Below are 24,419 nucleotides of genomic sequence, written 5' to 3' on the forward strand. Positions count from 1 at the left end.
GGGAAGGCTTTCCACTAGATGTTGGAACATTGCTGCTATAACAGTCTCCACTCTTCTGGGAAGGCTTTCCACTAGATGTTGCAACATTGCTGCTATAATAGCCTCCACTCTTCTGGGAAGGCTTTCCACTAGATGTTGGAACATTGCTGCTATAACAGTCTCCACTCTTCTGGGAAGGCTTTCCACTAGATGTTGCAACATTGCTGCTATAATAGCCTCCACTCTTCTGGGAAGGTTTTCCACTAGATGTTGGAACATTGCTGCTATAACAGTCTCCACTCTTCTGGGAAGGCTTTCCACTAGATGTTGCAACATTGCTGCTATAACAGCCTCCACTCTTCTGGGAAGGTTTTCCACTAGATGTTGGAACATTGCTGCGGGGACTTGCTTCCATTCAGCTACCAGAACATTAGTGAGGTCGGGTACTGATATTGGGGGATTAGGCCTCCTGGCTCGCAGTTGGCGTTCCAATTCATCCCAAAGGTATTCGATGGGGTTGAGTCAGGGCTCTGTGCAGGCCAGTCAAGTTCTTCCACACCGATCTCGACAAACCATTTCTTGTATGGACCTCACTTTGTGCATGTGGGCATAATCATTCTGAAACAGGAAAGGGCCTTCCCCAAACTGTTGCCACAAAGTTGGAAGCACAGAATCATCTAGAACGTCATTGTATACTGTAGTGTTAAGATTTCCCTTCACTGGAACTAAGGGGCCCGAACCATTAAAAACAGCCCCAGACCATTATTCCTCCTCCACCAAACTTTACAGTTGGAACTATGCATTGGGGCAGGTAGCGTTCTCCTGGCATCTGCCAAAACCCAGTTTTGTCAGTCGGACCGCCAGATTGTAAAGCGTGATTCCAGAGTCCGAGCTTCACACCACTCCAGCCGATACTTGGCGTTGGGCATGATGATCTGGGGCTTGTGTGCGGCTGCTCGGACATGAAAACCAAACAGTTCTTTCAGAAGGCAGGTTGGGAGTCGGTAGTGAGTGATGCAACCGAGGACAGACAATTTTTGACATGCTTCAGCACTCGGTGGTCCCGTTCTGTGAGCTTGTGTGGCCTACCACTTCGCGGCTGAGCCGTTGTTGCTCCTAGACGTTTCCACTTCACAATAAACAGCACTTACAGTTGACCGGGGCAGCTCTAGCAGGGCAGACATTTGACCAACTGACTTGTTGGAAAGGTGGCATCCTATGACGGTACCACGTTAAAAGTCCCTGAGCTCTTCAGTAAAGCCCATTCAACTGCCAATGTTTGTCTATGGAGATTGCATGGCTGTGTACTTAATTGTATACACCTGTCAGCAACGAGTGTAGCTGAAATAGCCGAATCCACTCATTTGAATTGGTGTCCACATACTTTGGATATATTGTGTGTATATACAGTGATATGTCTACAGGTATGCTACAACAGTATGTTGATTGTATGGTAACAGTGATATTGTTGTCCTCAGTCTCACCTCCTGATAGGCCAGATGGGTCTGGAAAAAGACAAAATAAAGAGTTTAAATATTAAACTATAGTACGTCATCATCACAGTGTGTGTGTGTGTGTGTGTGTGTGTGTGTGTGTGTGTGTGTGTGTGTGTTACCATGGTCTTGATAGTGTGTGTGTGTGTGTGTGTGTGTGTGTGTGTGTGTGTGTGTGTGTGTGTGTGTGTGTGTGTGTGTGTGTGTGTGTGTGTGTGTTACCATGGTCTTGATGATGCGGTCTATAGTGTCCAGCTATATAACAGTATGTTAGTGTGTGTGTGTGTGTGTGTGAGTGTGTGTGTGTGTGTGTGTGTGTGTGTGTGTGTGTGTGTTACCATGGTCTTGATGATGCGGTCTATAGTGTCCAGCTGTATAACAGGCCTGTTGCCACTGAGGTCGACAGCCAGGAAGTCTTTTCTGTAGACGTTGGCCGGAGAGTTAGCGATCTCCCTCAGACCCGTCTCGTCCACGTTCTTCGTGGCCGCGACCACAAACATCCTGATGCCCTCGTCGCGCGCTCTTTCCGCCGTCACCTTCACCCCGCCGCACGGGTTTCCTGTCACGTGACCGTCGGTGATGATGACAGCGAATCGCAGTGCCCTGGGGTCCGAAGGCGAGCGTGTCATTTCCTGTGTCATGTTGGCGAGGGCGCAGTCGATGTAGGTTCCCTTACCTAGATACCGTATACCCCTCACCCCCTGAAACAACAACAACAGATACTGTATACCCCTGAACAACAACAACAGATACTGTATACCCCTGAAACAACAACAACAGATACTGTATACCCCTGAAACAACAACAACAGATACTGTATACCCCTGAAACAACAACAACAGATACTGTATACCCCTGAACAACAACAACAGATACTGTATACCCTGAACAACAACAACAGATACTGTATACCCCTGAAACAACAACAACAGATACTGTATATGAACAACAACAACCTATACCCCTGAAACAACAACAACAGATACTGTATACCCCTGAACAACAACAACAGATACTGTATACCCCTGAAACAACAACAACAGATACTGTATACCCCTGAACAACAACAACAGATACTGTATACCCTAAAACAACAACAACAGATACTGTATACCCCTGAACAACAAACAGATACTGTATACCCCTGAACAACAACAACAGATACTGTATACCCCTGAACAACAACAACAGATACTGTATACCCCTGAACAACAACAACAGATACTGTATACCCCTAAACAACAACAGAACTGAACAACAAACAGATACTGTATACCCCTGAACAACAACAACAGATACTGTATACCCCTGAAACAACAACAACAGATACTGTATACCCCTAAACAACAACAGATACCCCTGAACAACAACAACAGATACTGTATACCCCTGTATAACAACAACAACAGATACTGTATACCCCTGAACAACAACAACAGATACTGTATACCCCTGAACAACAACAACAGATACTGTATACCCCTGAAACAACAACAACAGATACTGTATACCCCTGAACAACAACAACAGATACTGTATACCCCTGAACAACAACAACAGATACTGTATACCCCTGAACAACAACAACAGATACTGTATACCCCTGAACAACAACAACAGATACTGTATACCCCTGAACAACAACAACAGATACCCCTGAACAACAACAACAGATACTGTATACCCCTGAACAACAACAACAGATACTGTATACCCCTGAACAACAACAACAGATACTGTATGAAAACAACAACAGATACTGTAACAACAACAACAGATACTGTATACCCCTGAACAACAACAACAGATACTGTATACCCCTGAACAACAACAACAGATACTGTATACCCCTGAAACAACAACAACAGATACTGTATACCCCTGAAACAACAACAACAGATACTGTATACCCCTAAAACAACAACAACAGATACTGTATACCCCTGAACAACAACAACAGATACTGTATACCCCTGAACAACAACAACAGATACTGTATACCCCTGAACAACAACAGATACTGTATACCCCTGAAACAACAACAACAGATACTGTATACCCCTGAACAACAACAACAGATACTGTATACCCCTGAAACAACAACAACAGATACTGTATACCCCTAGAACAACAACAACAGATACTGTATACCCCTGAACAACAACAACAGATACTGAAACAACAACAACAGATACTGTATACCCCTGAACAACAACAACAGATACTGTATACCCCTAAAACAACAACAACAGATACTGTATACCCCTAAAACAACAACAACAGATACTGTATACCCCTGAACAACAACAACAGATACTGTATACCCTGAAACAACAACCCAGATACTGTATACCCCTAAAAACAACAACAACAGATACTGTATACCCCTGAACAACAACAACAGATACTGTATACCCCTGAACAACAACAACAGATACTGTATACCCTGAAACAACAACAACAGATACTGTAACTAAAACAACAACAACAGATACTGTATACCCCTGAACAACAACAACAGATACTGTATACCCCTGAACAACAACAACAGATACTGTATACCCCTGAACAACAACAACAGATACTGTATACCCCTGAACAACAACAACAGATACTGTATACCCCTGAACAACAACAACAGATACTGTATACCCCTGAACAACAACAACAGATACTGTATACCCCTGAACAACAACAACAGATACCCCCTAAACAACAACAACAGATACTGTATACCCCTGAACAACAACAACAGATACTGTATACCCCTGAACAACAACAACAGATACTGTATACCCCTGAACAACAACAACAGATACTGTATACCCCTGAACAACAACAACAGATACTGTATACCCCTGAACAACAACAACAGATACTGTATACCCCTGAACAACAACAACAGATACTGTATGAACAACAACCCTGAACAACAACAACAGATACTGTATACCCCTGAACAACAACAACAGATACTGTATATACAACAACAGATACTGTATAAACAACAACAACAGATACTGTATACCCAGATACTGAAACAACAACAACAGATACTGTATGAACAACAACCAGATACTGTAAAACAACAACAACAGATACTGTATACCCCTGAACAACAACAACAGATACTGTATACCCCTAGAACAACAACAACAGATACTGTATACCCCTGAAACAACAACAACAGATACTGTATACCCCTGAACAACAACAACAGATACTGTATACCCCTGAACAACAACAACAGATACTGTATACCCCTGAACAACAACAACAGATACTGTATACCCCTGAAACAACAACAACATGAATATGAAACTGTCTTTAATGTTGTGCTCCATGTAGGTTCAACCTGTATGAAACTGTCTTTAATGTTGTGCTCCATGTAGGTTCAACCTGTATGAAACTGTCTTTAATGTTGTGCTCCATGCAGGGTGAATAGATGTTAGACCCACCTGGATGAAGGCGTCCTTGGCCTGTATGCGGCTAAAGACCTGTTGTCTCTGGGAGAAGTGTAGTCCTCCTAACTGCCATCTGATCTGGACCAGACCTTTATAGTCAGCATCCTCCAGACGCTCTGCAAAACGCTCTGTAAACATCTGCACACACATCAAGGAGGAGGAAGGGGTTAGACATCTATCTATCTATCTATCTATCTATCTATCTATCTATCTATCTATCTATCTATCTATCTATCAAGAGTTTATAAAACAAGAGTTTATAAAATAAGAGTTTATAAAATACGAGTTTATAAATAAGTGCTAAAAAGGTTAAGTTAATAATAAAATATATTTAAATGTAACATACTAATATTGTAATTATAGTGTTGCAGTAAAAGGTGAAATCAATCAATCAATTCAGGAACGATGATGCTCTCCACTAGTGATCCAGGGGGAGGGGGACATTATAATATAGTTGTAGTAGTAGGAACCTTAATGCTCTCCACCAGTGATCCAGGGGGAAGGGGGACATTATAATATAGTTGTAGTAGTAGGAACCTTAATGCTCTCCACCAGTGATCCAGGGGAGGGGGACATTATAATATAGTTGTAGTAGTAGGAACCTTAATGCTCTCCACCAGTGATCCAGGGGAGGGGGACATTATAATATAGTTGTAGTAGTAGGAACCTTAATGCTCTCCACCAGTGATCCAGGGGAGGGGGACATTATAATATAGTTGTAGTAGTAGGAACCTTAATGCTCTCCACCAGTGATCCAGGGGAGGGGGACATTATAATATAGTTGTAGTAGTAGGAACCTTAATGCTCTCCACCAGTGATCCAGGGGGAGGTTCTTGCAGGGCGATGGTCTCAGACGTGTCGATCGTAAAGTACACATCTATAGGACACTCATGTTTCTCTGCAGGACACACACACGTTAGGGCACATGATAACACACACGTTAGGGCACATGATAACACACACACACGTTAGGGCACATGATAACACACACACACGTTAGGGCACATGATAACACACACGTTAGGGCACATGACAACACACACACACGTTAGGGCACATGACAACACCCACACACGTTAGGGCACATGACAACACACACACACGTTAGGGCACATGATAACACACACACACGTTAGGGCACATGATAACACACACACACGTTAGGGCACATGATAACACACACACACGTTAGGGCACATGATAACACACACACACGTTAGGGCACATGACAACACCCACACACGTTAGGGCACATGATAACACACACACACGTTAGGGCACATGACAACACACACACACGTTAGGGCACATGACAACACACACACACGTTAGGGCACATGATAACACCCACACACGTTAGGACATATGATAACATACACACGCATGTACATGTAAACACAAACAAACATCCAATGAAATCTCAAAATAGCCCAAGTCAAAGTATTAGTTCTTGTCAAGTGTAAACAGAGCACTACTGGACATCCAAACTACAGAACATCAAAGTCTGAGAAATTAAAAACACATTTTACAAAGAGCTCTGGTCAAATAGAGCTCTGGTCAAATAGAGTTCTGGTCAAATAGAGCTCTGGTCAAATAGAGCTCTGGTCAAATAGAGCTCTGGTCAAATAGAGCTCTGGTCAAATAGAGCTCTGGTCAAATAGAGCTCTGGTCAAATAGAGCTCTGGTCAAATAGAGCTCTGGTCAAATAGAGCTCTGGTCAAATAGAGTTCTGGTCAAATAGAGTTCTGGTCACAAAGGGCTCTGGTCAAATAGGAGCTCTGGTCAAATAGAGCTCTGGTCAAATAGAGCTCTGGTCAAATAGAGCTCTGGTCAAATAGAGCTCTGGTCAAATAGAGCTCTGGTCAAATAGAGCTCTGGTCAAATAGAGCTCTGGTCAAATAGAGCTCTGGCCAAATAGGAGCTCTGGTCAAATAGAGCTCTGGTCAAATAGAGTTCTGGTCACAAAGGGCTCTGGTCAAATAGAGCTCTGGTCAAATAGAGCTCTGGTCAAATAGAGCTCTGGTCAAATAGAGTTCTGGTCAAATAGAGTTCTGGTCACAAAGGGCTCTGGTCAAATAGAGCTCTGGTCAAATAGAGCTCTGGCCAAATAGAGCTCTGGTCAAATAGAGCTCTGGTCAAATAGAGCTCTGGTCAAATAGAGCTCTGGTCAAATAGAGCTCTGGTCAAATAGAGCTCTGGTCAAATAGAGCTCTGGTCAAAAAGGGCTCTGGTCAAATAGGGCTCTGGTCAAATAGGGCTCTGGTCAAATAGAGCTCTGGTCAAATAGAGCTCTGGTCAAAAGAGCTCTGGTCAAATAGAGCTCTGGTCAAATAGAGCTCTGGTCAAATAGAGCTCTGGTCAAATAGAGCTCTGGTCAAATAGAGCTCTGGTCAAATAGAGCTCTGGTCAAAAGAGCTCTGGTCAAATAGGAGCTCTGGTCAAAAGAGCTCTGGTCAAATAGGGCTCTGGTCAAATAGAGCTCTGGTCAAAAGAGCTCTGGTCAAATAGAGCTCTGGTCAAAAAGAGCTCTGGTCAAATAGAGCTCTGGTCAAATAGAGCTCTGGCCAAATAGGAGCTCTGGTCAAATAGAGCTCTGGTCAAATAGAGTTCTGGTCAAATAGAGTTCTGGTCACAAAGGGCTCTGGTCAAATAGAGCTCTGGTCAAAAAGGGCTCTGGTCAAATAGAGTTCTGGTCAAAAGAGCTCTGGCCAAATAGAGCTCTGGTCAAATAGAGCTCTGGTCAAATAGAGTTCTGGTCAAAAAGAGCTCTGGTCAAATAGAGCTCTGGTCAAATAGAGTTCTGGTCAAAAAGGGCTCTGGCCAAATAGGAGCTCTGGTCAAATAGAGCTCTGGTCAAATAGGGCTCTGGTCAAATAGAGCTCTGGTCAAATAGAGCTCTGGTCAAAAGGGCTCTGGTCAAAAGGACTCTGGTCAAATAGAGCTCTGGCCAAATAGAGCTCTGGTCAAATAGAGCTCTGGTCAAATAGAGCTCTGGCCAAATAGAGCTCTGGTCAAATAGAGCTCTGGTCAAAAAGGGCTCTGGCCAAATAGGAGCTCTGGTCAAATAGAGCTCTGGTCAAATAGGGCTCTGGTCAAATAGAGCTCTGGTCAAATAGGGCTCTGGTCAAATAGGGCTCTGGTCAAAAAGGGCTCTGGTCAAATAGAGCTCTGGCCAAATAGAGCTCTGGTCAAATAGAGCTCTGGTCAAATAGAGCTCTGGCCAAATAGAGCTCTGGTCAATAATATGACACCATGTTGGGAATAGGGTGCCATTTGGGATGCAAATGCAGACTGGAGTATGATGTCAGTATGATGTCAGAACTAGAGCTGTGCATGGTAGGAAGGGAACTCACTGTTGCATTCTGGGAAGGCCTGGACGTGTGCTGCAGCTCCAAACAGCAAACACAGCACGATGAACTCTGACCTCATCATCATCATCCTCTCTTCCTACCTGACATGACAAACACAAACACACACACACACACTTTAAAACCTTAAATCCACAAATGACATCACATTTGCAGAGAATGACTCTCACCTGGGTTCGTACAGATTCCTGAACAGTTATACAGATGGATAGTTATACAGATGGACAGTTATAATATATACAGATTGACAGTTATGCAGATGCCTGGACAGTTATACGGATGTTGAGTTATATAGTTATACAGATGGACATTTATGGAGATGGACAGATATATATATTTCTGGACATTTATACAGATGGACAGTTATACAGATGTTGAGTTATATAGTTATACAGATGGACATTTATGGAGATGGACAGTTATACATATTTCTTGACATTTATACAGATGGACAGTTATACAGATGGACAGTTATACATATTTCTGGACAGTTATACAGATGGACAGTTATACAGATGGACGGTTATGCAGATGGACATTTATACAGATGGACAGTTATGCAGATGGACAGTTATACAGATGGACAGTTATGCAGATGGACATTTATGCAGATGGACATTTATACAGATGGACAGTTATACAGATGGACATTTATACAGATGGATAGTTATACAGATTCCTGGATAGTTATACAGATTCCTGGACAGTTATACAGATTCCTGGACAGTTATGCAGATGTACAGTTATACAGATGGACAGTTATATAGTTATACAGATGGACATTTATACAGATGGACAGCTATATAGTTATGCAGATGGACAGTTATACAGATTCCTGGATAGTTATACAGATTCCTGGATAGTTATACAGATTCCTGGACAGTTATACAGATTCCTGGACAGTTATACAGATTCCTGGATAGTTATACAGATGTACAGTTATATAGTTATACAGATGGACAGTTATATAGTTATACAGATGGACAGTTATATAGTTATACAGATGGACAGTTATATAGTTATACAGATGGGCAGTTGTGCAGATTCCTGGACAATTATACAGATGGACAGTAATGCAGATGGACAGTTAGGCAGATGTGTGGACAGTTAAAGGGATGGACAGCTATACAGATGGAGATTTATGCAGATGGACATTTATACAGATGCCTGGACAGTTATACAGACGGGCAGTTATACAGATGGACCATTGTGCAGATTGACAGTTATAGAGTTATAGTGGGGCAAAAAAGTATTTAGTCAGCCACCAATTGTGCAAGTTCTCCCTCTTAAAAAGATGCGAGAGGCCTGTAATTTTCATCATATGTACACTTCAACTATGACCGACAAAATGAAAAAAAAAAAACACTATTCCAGTCAGCACAGAACACTGTCCATCTGAACAGGAACACACCCAGTCAGCACAGAACACTGACCATCTGAACAGGAACGCACCCAGTCAGCACAGAACACTGACCATCTGAACAGGAACGTCCATCTGAACAGGAACACACCCAGTCAGCACAGAACACTGTCCATCTGAACAGGAACACACCCAGTCAGCACAGAACACTGTCCATCTGAACAGGAACGCACCCAGTCAGCACAGAACACTGACCATCTGAACAGGAACACACCCAGTCAGCACAGAACACTGTCCATCTGAACAGGAACGCACCCAGTCAGCACAGAACACTGACCATCTGAACAGGAACGCACCCAGTCAGCACAGAACACTGTCCATCTGAACAGGAACACACCCAGTCAGCACAGAACACTGACCATCTGAACAGGAACACACCCAGTCAGCACAGAACACTGTCCATCTGAACAGGAACACACCCAGTCAGCACAGAACACTAACCATCTGAACAGGAACACACCCAGTCAGCACAGAACACTGTCCATCTGAACAGGAACACACCCAGTCAGCACAGAACACTGTCCATCTGAACAGGAACACACCCAGTCAGCACAGAACACTGTCCATCTGAACAGGAACACACCCAGTCAGCACAGAACACTGTCCATCTGAACAGGAACACACCCAGTCAGCACAGAACACTAACCATCTGAACAGGAACACACCCAGTCAGCACAGAACACTGACCATCTGAACAGGAACACACCCAGTCAGCACAGAACACTGACCATCTGAACAGGAACACACCCAGTCAGCACAGAACACTGTCCATCTGAACAGGAACACACCCAGTCAGCACAGAACACTGTCCATCTGAACAGGAACGCACCCAGTCAGCACAGAACACTGTCCATCTGAACAGGAACGTCCATCTGAACAGGAACACACCCAGTCAGCACAGAACACTGTCCATCTGAACAGGAACACACCCAGTCAGCACAGAACACTGTCCATCTGAACAGGAACGCACCCAGTCAGCACAGAACACTGTCCATCTGAACAGGAACGCACCCAGTCAGCACAGAACACTGTCCATCTGAACAGGAACACACCCAGTCAGCACAGAACACTAACCATCTGAACAGGAATGTCCATCTGAACAGGAACACACCCAGTCAGCACAGAACACTGTCCATCTGAACAGGAACACACCCAGTCAGCACAGAACACTGTCCATCTGAACAGGAACACACCCAGTCAGCACAGAACACTGTCCATCTGAACAGGAACACACCCAGTCAGCACAGAACACTAACCATCTGAACAGGAACGTCCATCTGAACAGGAACACACCCAGTCAGCACAGAACACTGTCCATCTGAACAGGAACACACCCAGTCAGCACAGAACACTGTCCATCTGAACAGGAACGTCCATCTGAACAGGAACACACCCAGTCAGCACAGAACACTGACCATCTGAACAGGAACACACCCAGTCAGCACAGAACACTGTCCATCTGAACAGGAACACACCCAGTCAGCACAGAACACTGACCATCTGAACAGGAACACACCCAGTCAGCACAGAACACTGTCCATCTGAACAGGAACACACCCAGTCAGCACAGAACACTGTCCATCTGAACAGGAACGCACCCAGTCAGCACAGAACACTGTCCATCTGAACAGGAACGTCCATCTGAACAGGAACACACCCAGTCAGCACAGAACACTGTCCATCTGAACAGGAACGCACCCAGTCAGCACAGAACACTGTCCATCTGAACAGGAACGTCCATCTGAACAGGAACACACCCAGTCAGCACAGAACACTGACCATCTGAACAGGAACACACCCAGTCAGCACAGAACACTGTCCATCTGAACAGGAACACACCCAGTCAGCACAGAACACTGACCATCTGAACAGGAACGTCCATCTGAACAGGAACACACCCAGTCAGCACAGAACACTAACCATCTGAACAGGAACACACCCAGTCAGCACAGAACACTGTCCATCTGAACAGGAACACACCCAGTCAGCACAGAACACTGACCATCTGAACAGGAACACACCCAGTCAGCACAGAACACTAACCATCTGAACAGGAACGCACCCAGTCAGCACAGAACACTGTCCATCTGAACAGGAACACACCCAGTCAGCACAGAACACTGTCCATCTGAACAGGAACACACCCAGTCAGCACAGAACACTGTCCATCTGAACAGGAACACACCCAGTCAGCACAGAACACTGTCCATCTGAACAGGAACACACCCAGTCAGCACAGAACACTGTCCATCTGAACAGGAACACACCCAGTCAGCACAGAACACTAACCATCTGAACAGGAACACACCCAGTCAGCACAGAACACTGACCATCTGAACAGGAACACACCCAGTCAGCACAGAACACTGTCCATCTGAACAGGAACACACCCAGTCAGCACAGAACACTGTCCATCTGAACAGGAACGCACCCAGTCAGCACAGAACACTGTCCATCTGAACAGGAACGCACCCAGTCAGCACAGAACACTGTCCATCTGAACAGGAACGCACCCAGTCAGCACAGAACACTGACCATCTGAACAGGAACACACCCAGTCAGCACAGAACACTATCCATCTGAACAGGAACGCACCCAGTCAGCACAGAACACTGACCATCTGAACAGCACTGTCCATCTGAACAGGAACACACCCAGTCAGCACAGAACACTGACCATCTGAACAGGAACACACCCAGTCAGCACAGAACACTGTCCATCTGAACAGGAACACACCCAGTCAGCACAGAACACTGTCCATCTGAACAGGAACGTCCATCTGAACAGGAACGCACCCAGTCAGCACAGAACACTGTCCATCTGAACAGGAACACACCCAGTCAGCACAGAACACTGACCATCTGAACAGGAACGTCCATCTGAACAGGAACACACCCAGTCAGCACAGAACACTGTCCATCTGAACAGGAACGTCCATCTGAACAGGAACACACCCAGTCAGCACAGAACACTGTCCATCTGAACAGGAACACACCCAGTCAGCACAGAACACTGTCCATCTGAACAGGAACACACCCAGTCAGCACAGAACACTGTCCATCTGAACAGGAACACACCCAGTCAGCACAGAACACTGTCCATCTGAACAGGAACACACCCAGTCAGCACAGAACACTGTCCATCTGAACAGGAACACACCCAGTCAGCACAGAACACTGTCCATCTGAACAGGAACGTCCATCTGAACAGGAACACACCCAGTCAGCACAGAACACTGTCCATCTGAACAGGAACACACCCAGTCAGCACAGAACACTGTCCATCTGAACAGGAACACACCCAGTCAGCACAGAACACTGTCCATCTGAACAGGAACACACCCAGTCAGCACAGAACACTGTCCATCTGAACAGGAACACACCCAGTCAGCACAGAACACTGTCCATCTGAACAGGAACACACCCAGTCAGCACAGAACACTGTCCATCTGAACAGGAACACACCCAGTCAGCACAGAACACTGTCCATCTGAACAGGAACACACCCAGTCAGCACAGAACACTGTCCATCTGAACAGGAACGCACCCAGTCAGCACAGAACACTGTCCATCTGAACAGGAACACACCCAGTCAGCACAGAACACTGTCCATCTGAACAGGAACACACCCAGTCAGCACAGAACACTGTCCATCTGAACAGGAACGCACCCAGTCAGCACAGAACACTGACCATCTGAACAGGAACACACCCAGTCAGCACAGAACACTGTCCATCTGAACAGGAACATCACCCAGTCAGCACAGAACACTGTCCATCTGAACAGGAACACACCCAGTCAGCACAGAACACTGTCCATCTGAACAGGAACACACCCAGTCAGCACAGAACACTGTCCATCTGAACAGGAACACACCCAGTCAGCACAGAACACTGTCCATCTGAACAGGAACACACCCAGTCAGCACAGAACACTGTCCATCTGAACAGGAACACACCCAGTCAGCACAGAACACTGTCCATCTGAACAGGAACACACCCAGTCAGCACAGAACACTGTCCATCTGAACAGGAACGCACCCAGTCAGCACAGAACACTGTCCATCTGAACAGGAACGTCCATCTGAACAGGAACACACCCAGTCAGCACAGAACACTGTCCATCTGAACAGGAACACACCCAGTCAGCACAGAACACTGTCCATCTGAACAGGAACACACCCAGTCAGCACAGAACACTGTCCATCTGAACAGGAACACACCCAGTCAGCACAGAACACTGTCCATCTGAACAGGAACACACCCAGTCAGCACAGAACACTGTCCATCTGAACAGGAACACACCCAGTCAGGACAGAACACTGACCATCTGAACAGGAACGCACCCAGTCAGCACAGAACACTGTCCATCTGAACAGGAACACACCCAGTCAGCACAGAACACTGTCCATCTGAACAGGAACGCACCCAGTCAGCACAGAACACTAACCATCTGAACAGGAACGCACCCAGTCAGGACAGAACACTGTCCATCTGAACAGGAACACACCCAGTCAGCACAGAACACTAACCATCTGAACAGGAACGCACCCAGTCAGCACAGAACACTGACCATCTGAACAGGAACACACCCAGTCACAGGACAGAACACTGTCCATCTGAACAGGAACGTCCATCTGAACAGGAACGTCCATCTGAACAGGAACGTCCATCTGAACAGGAACGTCCATCTGAACAGGAACACACCCAGTCAGCACAGAACACTAACCATCTGAACAGGAACACACCCAGTCAGCACAGAACACTGTCCATCTGAACTAAAGTTGATTTTCACAACTCTGTCTAAAACCGAAATATTAGCGGTGGCCAAAAATAGTTTTTGCTAATTGACTGGTCACCAAATGAGAGTGGAGACGATGCGCGTGCATATATTCAAATACTTCACACACACATTTACAAGGCTTTAAAATGTGATAGACCCTAATGCATATTTGAGTCGGATATTAAAGATAACGGAGAGAGAGAGAGATTGATTATTTGTTTTATTGTTTATTTCACTTTTGTATAATATCTACCTCACTTGCTTTGGCAATGTTAACACATGTTTAACATGCCAATAAAGCCCCTTGAATTGAATTGAGAGAGAGGCAGACGGGCGAACTGACGGCAGAGATAGCAGCAGTTAGAGAGAGAAACGGGCGAACTAACGGCAGAGATAGCAGCAGTTAGAGAGAGAGATGGGCGAACTAACGGCAGAGATAGCAGCAGTTAGAGAGAGAGACGGGCGAACTAACGGCAGAGATAGCAGCAGTTAGAGAGAGAGATGGGCGAACTAACGGCAGAGATAGCAGCAGTTAGAGAGAGAGACGGGCGAACTAACGGCAGAGATAGCAGCAGTTAGAGAGAGAGATGGGCGAACGGCAGAGATAGCAGCAGTTAGAGAGAGAGATGGGCGAACTAACGGCAGAGATAGCAGCAGTTAGAGAGAGAGATGGGCGAACTAACGGCAGAGATAGCAGCAGTTAGAGAGAGAGATGGGCGAACTAACGGCAGAGATAGCAGCAGTTAGAGAGAGAGAGATGGGCGAACTAACGGCAGAGATAGCAGCAGTTAGAGAGAGAGATGGGCGAACTAACGGCAGAGATAGCAGCAGTTAGAGAGAGAGATGGGCGAACGGCAGAGATAGCAGCAGTTAGAGAGAGAGATGGGCGAACTAACGGCAGAGATAGCAGCAGTTAGAGAGAGAGATGGGCGAACTAACGGCAGAGATAGCAGCAGTTAGAGAGATGGGAGAAACTAGACGGCAGAGATAGCAGCAGTTAGAGAGAGAGAGAGATGGGCGAACTAACGGCAGAGATAGCAGCAGTTAGAGAGAGAGACGGGCGAACTAACGGCAGAGATAGCAGCAGTTAGAGAGAGAGATGGGCGAACTAACGGCAGAGATAGCAGCAGTTAGAGAGAGAGAGATGGGCGAACTAACGGCAGAGATAGCAGCAGTTAGAGAGAGAGATGGGCAAACTACCGGCAGAGATAGCAGCAGTTAGAGAGAGAGACGGGCGAACTGACGGCAGAGATAGCAGCAGTTAGAGAGAGAGACGGGCGAACTAACGGCAGAGATAGCAGCAGTTAGAGAGAGAGATGGGCGAACTAACGGCAGAGATATGCAGTTAAACTTTATAAACTCACCCAAAACTTATTCGTAACAGCGCGTGGAACCCTCGCCGAATCAGTCTCTCATCTCGTGGGGAGAAAGACAGGAGGAAAAGGAGAGGAATCAAATAACGTTCTGGATGTGCGCGAGGTTCGGGCTTCCCAAAGGAGAAGAGACGGCTTGCTCTCCCGTTTCTCTCTCGGTGAGCTCGAGCTGTTTTGATCCCTCCTTCTGTTCTCCTGTATGCATCCACGAGGAGGCGCCCTGGGTCCACAGGAGGTGTGTGTGTGTCTGTCTGAACATTCGTGCTCGTGTGTTGGCACGCTTATGCGTGTGAGCGTGCACTGGTGTTGGCGTGTGCCAGTACGCCTGTTAATATCCTTTCAGCATTCAGTGATATGACTCGTTTAAATTGCGCCCCGCAGCAGGGTTTAAGAGAGAGTTCAGCAGGATCTGAATTGACCATATGAGTGCTTATAGCCGATGCCTGGGGAGTGGGTTTAGCTCAGCCACAGACACAGACACAGACACAGACACAGACACAGACACAGACACAGACACAGCCACAGACACAGGCACAGACACAGACACAGACACAGACACAGACACAGGCCCAGACACAGGCCCAGACACAGGCCCAGACACAGACACAGGCCCAGACACAGCCACAGACACAGGCCCAGACACAGACACAGACACAGACACAGACACACACACAGACACAGACACAGACACAGACACAGGCCCAGACACAGACACAGACACAGACACAGGCCCAGACACAGACACAGACACAGACACAGACACAGGCCCAGACACAGGCCCAGACACAGACACAGGCCCAGACACAGACACAGCCCCAGACACAGACACAGACACAGACACAGGCCCAGACACAGACACAGACACAGACACAGGCACAGACACAGACACAGACACAGGCCCAGACACAGACACCCAGACACAGACAGGACACAGACACAGCCCAGACACAGACACAGCCACAGCCACACACAGGCACAGACACAGACACAGACACAGACACAGGCCCAGACACAGACACAGAGGCACAGACACAGACACAGGCCCAGACACAGACACAGACACAGACACAGGCAGACACAGACACAGACACAGACACAGACACAGACACAGACACAGACACAGACACAGGCCACAGACACAGGCCCAGACACAGACACAGGCCCAGACACAGACACAGACACAGACACAGGCCCAGACACAGGCCCAGACACAGACACAGGCCCAGACACAGCCACAGCCACAGACACAGGCACAGACACAGGCCAGACACAGGGCGGGTGGGCGGGGGCATCAGTGCCTTTAAGTCTTGTTTAATGTCATGTGGTTGTAAATAGAACACACATGGACGGATTCACAGGGAAATGGACTGGGATTAAACTACGCACATTTTAGAGCTCTATAGAACACACACACACACACACACACACACACACACACACACACACACACACACACACACACACACACACACACACACACACACACACACACACACACACACACACACACACACACACACACACACACACACACACTAAACAACACTGTAATGACCTGAGTGTGTGATGTGTGTTTATAGGTGGTGCTGAGGTGTGACACAGGCCCAGACACAGACACAGACACAGACACAGATTACATGTGGTGCAGAGGTATGTGGACACAGACACAGACACAGGAGGGTCTGTTTAATCAGACACAGTCAACAGACACAGACACACACAGACACACACAGACACAGACACAGACACAGACACACAGACACAGACACAGGCCCAGACACAGACACAGACACAGACACAGACACAGGCACAGACACAGACACAGACACACGCCCAGACACAGACACAGGCCCAGACACAGGCCCAAAAACAGACACAGGCCCAGACACAGACACAGACACAGACACAGACACAGACACAGACAGGCCAGACACAGGCCCAGTGGGGGTGTGTGTGCCCAGGCCCAGTGTGTGTGTGTGTGACACAGACACAGCCACAGACACAGTGCACAGACACAGACACAGGCCCAGACACAGACACATTTGTCAGACACAGACACAGACACAGACACAGACACAGACCCAGACACAGACACAGACACAGGCCCAGACACAGACACAGACACAGGCCCAGACACAGACACAGGCCCAGACACAGACACAGACACAGGCCCAACACAGACCCTGTGTGTGTGACAGACACAGACACAGACACAGACACAGACACAGGCCCAGACACAGACACAGACACAGACCACAGTGACCCCTTACAGAACAGACCAGACACAGCCACAGACACAGACACAGCCACTTACACAGACACACCCCTTACCCCTTACCCCAGACCCAGACCAGACACTAACCCTTTTCCCCCTAACACTTACCCAGACACAGGCCCAGACACAGACACACCCTTACACAGCCACAGCCCAACCCAGACCCTTACCCCTTCCCCTAACCCTTACCCCTTTTAACCCCTTTAACCCTTACCCCTTTTAATTTAATGTTTCCCTTACCCTTACACACCCCTTCCAGGGAAATGGACTGGGATTACCCTTACCCCTTACCCCTTTCCCCTAACCCACCCCACCCCACACACACACCCACCTCTTACCCCACACCCCTAACCCTTACCCCTTCCCCCTAACCCTTACCTCTTGTTCCCCCTAACCACCCCTTAATGACCTGTGTAACCCTTGTGTTTATATGTGGTTACCCTTTCCCCTAACCCTGTACCTCTTACCCCTTTCCCCCTAACTTACCCCTTTCCCCTAATAACCCCTTACCCCTTGGACCCCTTTCCCCTAATCAATTAACCCTCCCCCCTAACTTACCCTTACACCCTTTCCCCCTAACCCTTACCCCACCCCTAACCCTTACCTCTTACCCCTTTCCCCTAACCCTAACCCACCCCAAATCCTACCCCTTTCCCCCAGATGTAACCCTACCCCTTTCCCCTAACCCTTACCCCTTCCCCTAACCCTAACCCCTTTCCCCTAACCCTAACCCCTTTCCCCTAACCCTTACCCCTTTCCCCTAACCCTTACCTCTTACCCCTTTCCCCCTAACCCTTACCCCTTTCCCCCTAACCCTTACCTCTTACCCCTTTCCCCCTAACCCTTCCTTTCCCGTAACCCTTACCTCTTACCCCTTTCCAAAATTAACCCCTTTCCCCCTAACCCTTACCCCTTTCCCCCTACCCCTAACCCCTTTCCCCCTAACCCTTACCCCTTTCCCCCTAACCCTTACCTCTTACCCCTTTCCCCCTAACCCTTAACCCCTTTCCCCCTAACCCTTACCCTTACCCCTTTCCCCCTAACCCTTACCCCTTTCCCCCTAACCCTTACCTCTTACCCCTTTCCCCCTAACCCTTACCCCTTTCCCCCTAACCCTTACCCCTTACCCCTTTCCCCCTAACCCTTACCTCTTACCCCTTCCCCCTAACCCTAACCCTTCCCCTAAACCCTACCTCCCCTTTCCCCTAACCCTTACCCCTTTCCCCTAACTCTTACCCCTTACCCCCTAACCCCTTTCCCCCTAACCCTTACTTCTTACCCTAACCCTTCCCCTTCCCCCCCTTTACCCCCCCTAACCTTACTTACCTCTTACCCCCCCTAACCCCCCTTACCCCTTTCCCCCTAACCCTTACCCCCCCCCTTACCCCTAACCCCTTTCCCCTAACCCTTACCCCTTCCCCCTAACCTTACCCCTTTCCCCCTAACCCTACCCCTTTCCCCTAACCCTAACCCCTTTCCCCTAACCCTAACCCCTTTCCCCCTAACCCTACCTCTTACCCCTTTCCCCTAACCCTAACCCCTTTCCCCCTCTTACCCCTTTCCCCTAACCCTTACCCCTTACCCCTTAACCCTTACCCCTTACCCCTTCCCCTACCCCTTACCCCTTTCCCCTAACCCCCCTTTCCCCCTAACCCTAACCCCTTTCCCTAACCCTAACCCCTTTCCCCTAACCCTTACCTCTTACCCCTTTCCCCCTAACCCTTACCCCTTTCCCCCTAACCCTTACCTCTTACCCCTTTCCCCCTAACCCTTACCCCTTTCCCCCTAACCCTTACCCCTTTCCCCCTAACCCTTACCCCTTTCCCCCTAACCCTTACCCTTACCCCTTTCCCCCTAACCCTTACCTCTTACCCCTTTCCCCCTAACCCTAACCCCTTTCCCCCTAACCCTTACCTCTTACCCCTTTCCCCCTAACCCTTACCCCTTTCCCCCTAACTCTTACCACCTTACCCCCTAACCCTTACTTCTTACCCCCTAACCCTTACTTCTTACCCTAACCCCTTTCGCCCTATTCCTTACCCCTTTGCCCCTAACCCTTACCTCTTACCCCTTTCCCCCTAACCCTTACCTCTTACCCTAACCCTTACTTCTTACCCTAAACCCTTTCCCCCTAACCCTTACCCCTTTCCCCCTAACCCTAACCCCTTTCCCCCTAACCCTAACCTCTTACCCTAACCCATTTCCCCTTTACCCCTTTCCCCCTAACCCTAACCTCTTACCCTAACCCCTTTCCCCCTTACCCCCTAACCCTTACCTCTTACCCCTTTCCCCCTAACCCTTACCTCTTACCCTAACCAATTTCCTCCTAACCCTTACCTCTTACCCTAACCCCATTCCCCCTAACCCTTACCTCTTACCCCTTTTCCCCTAACCCTTAACTCTTACCCCTTTCCCCTTAACCCTTACCTCTTACCCCTTTCCCCCTAACCTTAACCCTAACCCCTTTCCCCCTTACCCCCTAACCCTTACCCCTTACCCCTTTCCCCCTAACCCTATCCCCTTTCCCCCTTACCCCTTTCCCCCTAACCCTTACCTCTTACCCTAACCCCTTTCCCCCTAACCCTTACCTCTTACCCTAACCCCTTTCCCCCTAACCCTTACCTCTTACCCTAACCCCTTTCCCCCTAACCCTAACCCCTTCCCCCTATTCCTAACCCCTTTCCTCCTAACCCTTACCTCTTACCCTAACCCCTTTCCCCGTAACCCTTACCTCTTACCCTAACCCCTTTCCCCTCACCCTATCCCCTTTCCCCCTTACCCCTTTCCCCCTAACCCTTACCTCTTACCCTAACCCCTTTCCCCCTAACCCTTACCTCTTACCCTAACCCCTTCCCCCTAACCCTTACCCCTTTCCCCCTAACCCTTACCCCTTACCCCTTACCCCTAACCCTAACCCCCTTTCCCCTAACCCTAACCCTTACCCCTAACCCTTACCCCTTTCCCCTAACCCTTACCTCTTACCCTAACCCCTTCCCCTAACCCTTACCCTTTCCCCCTAACCCTAACCTCTTACCCCTTTCCCCTAACCCTAACCCTTTCCCCTAACCCTAACCCCTTTCCCCTAACCCTTACCCCTTTTCCCCTAACCCCTTCCCCCCTAACCCTAACCCCTTTCCCCCTAACCCTTACCCCTTTCCCCCTAACCCTTACCCCTTCCCCCTAACCCTAACCCCTTTCCCCTAACCCTAACCCCTTTCCCCTAACCCTTACCTCTTATCCTAACCCCTTCCCCTTCCCCTAACCTCTTACCCTAACCCCTTCCCCCTAACCCTTACCCCTTCCCCCCTACCCCTAACCCCTTCCCCCTAACCCTTACCTCTTACCCTAACCCCTTTCCCCCTAACCCTTACCCCTTTCCCCCTAACCCTTACCCCTTCCCCCTAACCCTTACCTCTTACCCTAACCCCTTTCCCCCTAACCCTTACCTCTTATCCTAACCCCTTCCCCTAACCCTTACCCCTTTCCCCCTAACCCTAACCCCTTCCCCCTAACCCTTACCTCTTACCCTAACCCCTTCCCCCTAACCCTAACCCCTTTCCCCTTACCCTAACCCCTTCCCCCTAACCCTTACCCCTTCCCCTAACCCTTACCTCTAACCCTAACCCCTTCCCCTAACCCTTACCTCTTACCCTAACCCCTTCCCCCTAACCCTTACCCCTTTCCCCCTAACCCTTACCCCTTTCCCCCTAACCCCTTTCCCCTAACCCTTATCCCTGTACCCTAACCCCTTCCCCCTAACCCTTACCTCTTATCCTAACCCCTTCCCCCTAACCCTTACCTCTTACCCTAACCCCTTCCCCCTAACCCTTACCCCTTTCCTTACCCTAACCCCTTTCCCCTAACCCTTACCTCTTACCCTAACCCCTTCCCCCTAACCTTACCTCTTACCCTAACCCCTTCCCCCTAACCCTTACCCCTTTCCCCCTAACCCTAACCCCTTTCCCCCTAACCCTTACCTCTTACCCTAACCCCTTTCCCCTAACCCTTACCTCTTATCCTAACCCCTTCCCCTAACCCTTCCCCCTTTCCCCTAACCCTTACCCCTTTCCCCTTACCCCTTTCCCCTAACCCTTACCCCTTTCTTCCTACCCCTTTCCCCCTAACCCTTACCCCTTTCCCCCTAACCCCTTTCCCCCTCCCACCTACCCTTTACCAGAACTGCCATGGACCTGGTGAGTCCCCTGGTAAAGGTCAAAGGGCACCAATATTTCCTGGTGATTTTAGACTACCCTCTACCCAGCGGCCCCATTCCCCTAAAAACTATGACGTCAAAAGGTATTGCCAAGGAGCTGGTGATGTTCTTCAGCCCAGTGGGAATAGTCGAGGAGATCCTCACCGACCCGGGGACCCCCTTCATGTCCCGGATCATGCAGGACTTGCAAGCTCCTGAAGATAAAACAAATCCGCACATCTGTGTACCACCCTTACAGAGTGGCACGTTGAAAGATTTAATAAAACCGTAAGGTAGTAGACCAGGATGGAAGGAGCTTCTACATCTGCATTGCTTGCTGTTTGGGGTTTTAGGCTGGGTTTTCTGTACAGCACTTTGATATATCAGCTGATGTAAGAAGGGCTTTATAAATACATTTGATTTGATTTTAAGGAACTGGGAAGATTTGCTGCCATAAATGCTCATTTACATACATAAGGGAGGTGGCCCAGGCGTCCACTGGATTCTTCCCGTTCGAGCTCCTATATGGACGACAACCCCGGGGCTTCCTGGGGATTGCAAAGGAGAGCTGGGAGACCAATCCAAGCCCGCGTCACAGTTTCATCGACCATGTGGCTGAAATGGGTGATCGGATGCAAAAGTCGTGGCCAATGTAAAGAGAGCAAATGGCCCAAGCCCAAGAAGCGCAGAGGAGGGTCTACAATCGGGGAGCTCAACCCAGAGAATTCCAGAATGTGGAGAGAGTTCTGGTACTGGTGCCCACAACAGAGAATACGTTTCTGGTCACCTGGAAGAGACCATACAAGATCCAGGAGAAGGTGAGGCCAGTGAACTACAAAGTTCGGCAGCCAGGGCGCCAGGGCGCCGGTGCAAATACATCACATTAGCTATTTCAAAAAGCGGCAAGCCCGAGAGGCGTTGCTTGGTGTTGCTGTGTCTCCTGTCCTCATAGAAGCAGCTCGAGAAGAGGTTTCCATTAGCACCCAGCATACAAAACTACAGCAGGAAGAGATGGGACAACTAGTGAACCAGAGCATTGACGTTTTTTCTCCCCTCCCAGAGTGAATGGTGCAGCCAATCGTCTGTCCCAGAGTGAATGGTGCAGCCAATCGTCTGTCCCAGAGTGAATAGTGCAGCCAATCGTCTGTCCCAGAGTGAATGGTGCAGCCAATCGTCTGTCCCAGAGTGAATAGTGCAGCCAATCGTCTGTCCCAGAGTGAATGGTGCAGCCAATCGTCTGTCCCAGAGTGAATAGTGCAGCCAATCGTCTGTCCCAGAGTGAATGGTGCAGCCAATCGTCTGTCCCAGAGTGAATAGTGCAGCCAATCGTCTGTCCCAGAGTGAATGATGGAGCCAATCGTCTGTCCTAGAGTGAATGGTGCAGCCAATCGTCTGTCCCAGAGTGAATAGTGCAGCCAATCGTCTGTCCCAGAGTGAATAGTGCAGCCAATCGTCTGTCCCAGAGTGAATAGTGCAGCCAATCGTCTGTCCCAGAGTGAATGGTGCAGCCAATCGTCTGTCCCAGAGTGAATGGTGCAGCCAATCGTCTGTCCCAGAGTGAATAGTGCAGCCAATCGTCTGTCCCAGAGTGAATGGTGCAGCCAATCGTCTGTCCCAGAGTGAATGGTGCAGCCAATCGTCTGTCCCAGAGTGAATGGTGCAGCCAATCGTCTGTCCCAGAGTGAATGGTGCAGCCAATCGTCTGTCCCAGAGTGAATGGTGCAGCCAATCGTCTGTCCCAGAGTGAATGGTGCAGCCAATCGTCTGTCCCAGAGTGAATAGTGCAGCCAATCGTCTGTCCCAGAGTGAATGGTGCAGCCAATCGTCTGTCCCAGAGTGAATGGTGCAGCCAATTGTCTGTCCCAGAGTGAATGGTGCAGCCAATCGTCTGTCCCAGAGTGAATGGTCAAATCAAATCAAATCAAATTTTATTTGTCACATGCAGATGTTAATGCGAGTGTAGCGAAATGCTTGTGCTTCTAGTTCCGACAATGCAGTAATAACCAACAAGTAATCAAACTAACAATTCCAAAACTACTACCTTATACACACAAGTGTAAAGGGATAAAGAATA

General features: G+C 48.3%; 1 protein-coding gene across 1 annotated transcript in view; it reads right to left on the minus strand.

Moving 5' to 3' along the window:
* LOC118382822 (collagen alpha-2(VI) chain-like) overlaps nt 1-16,026 on the minus strand; it is a 62,855-nt gene extending 46,829 nt beyond the window's left edge. The window contains 6 exon segments of the mRNA XM_052462752.1: nt 1,464-1,484; nt 1,811-2,173; nt 4,931-5,074; nt 5,734-5,834; nt 8,290-8,387; nt 15,870-16,026. Of these exon segments, the coding sequence (XP_052318712.1) occupies nt 1,464-1,484; nt 1,811-2,173; nt 4,931-5,074; nt 5,734-5,834; nt 8,290-8,374 (714 nt within the window). The 5' untranslated portion in view covers nt 8,375-8,387; nt 15,870-16,026.
* Nucleotides 16,027-24,419: the final 8,393 nt, after the last annotated feature.

Source organism: Oncorhynchus keta, chromosome 15, assembly GCF_023373465.1.
Source record: "Oncorhynchus keta strain PuntledgeMale-10-30-2019 chromosome 15, Oket_V2, whole genome shotgun sequence".
Taxonomy (NCBI): Eukaryota; Metazoa; Chordata; class Actinopteri; order Salmoniformes; family Salmonidae; genus Oncorhynchus; species Oncorhynchus keta.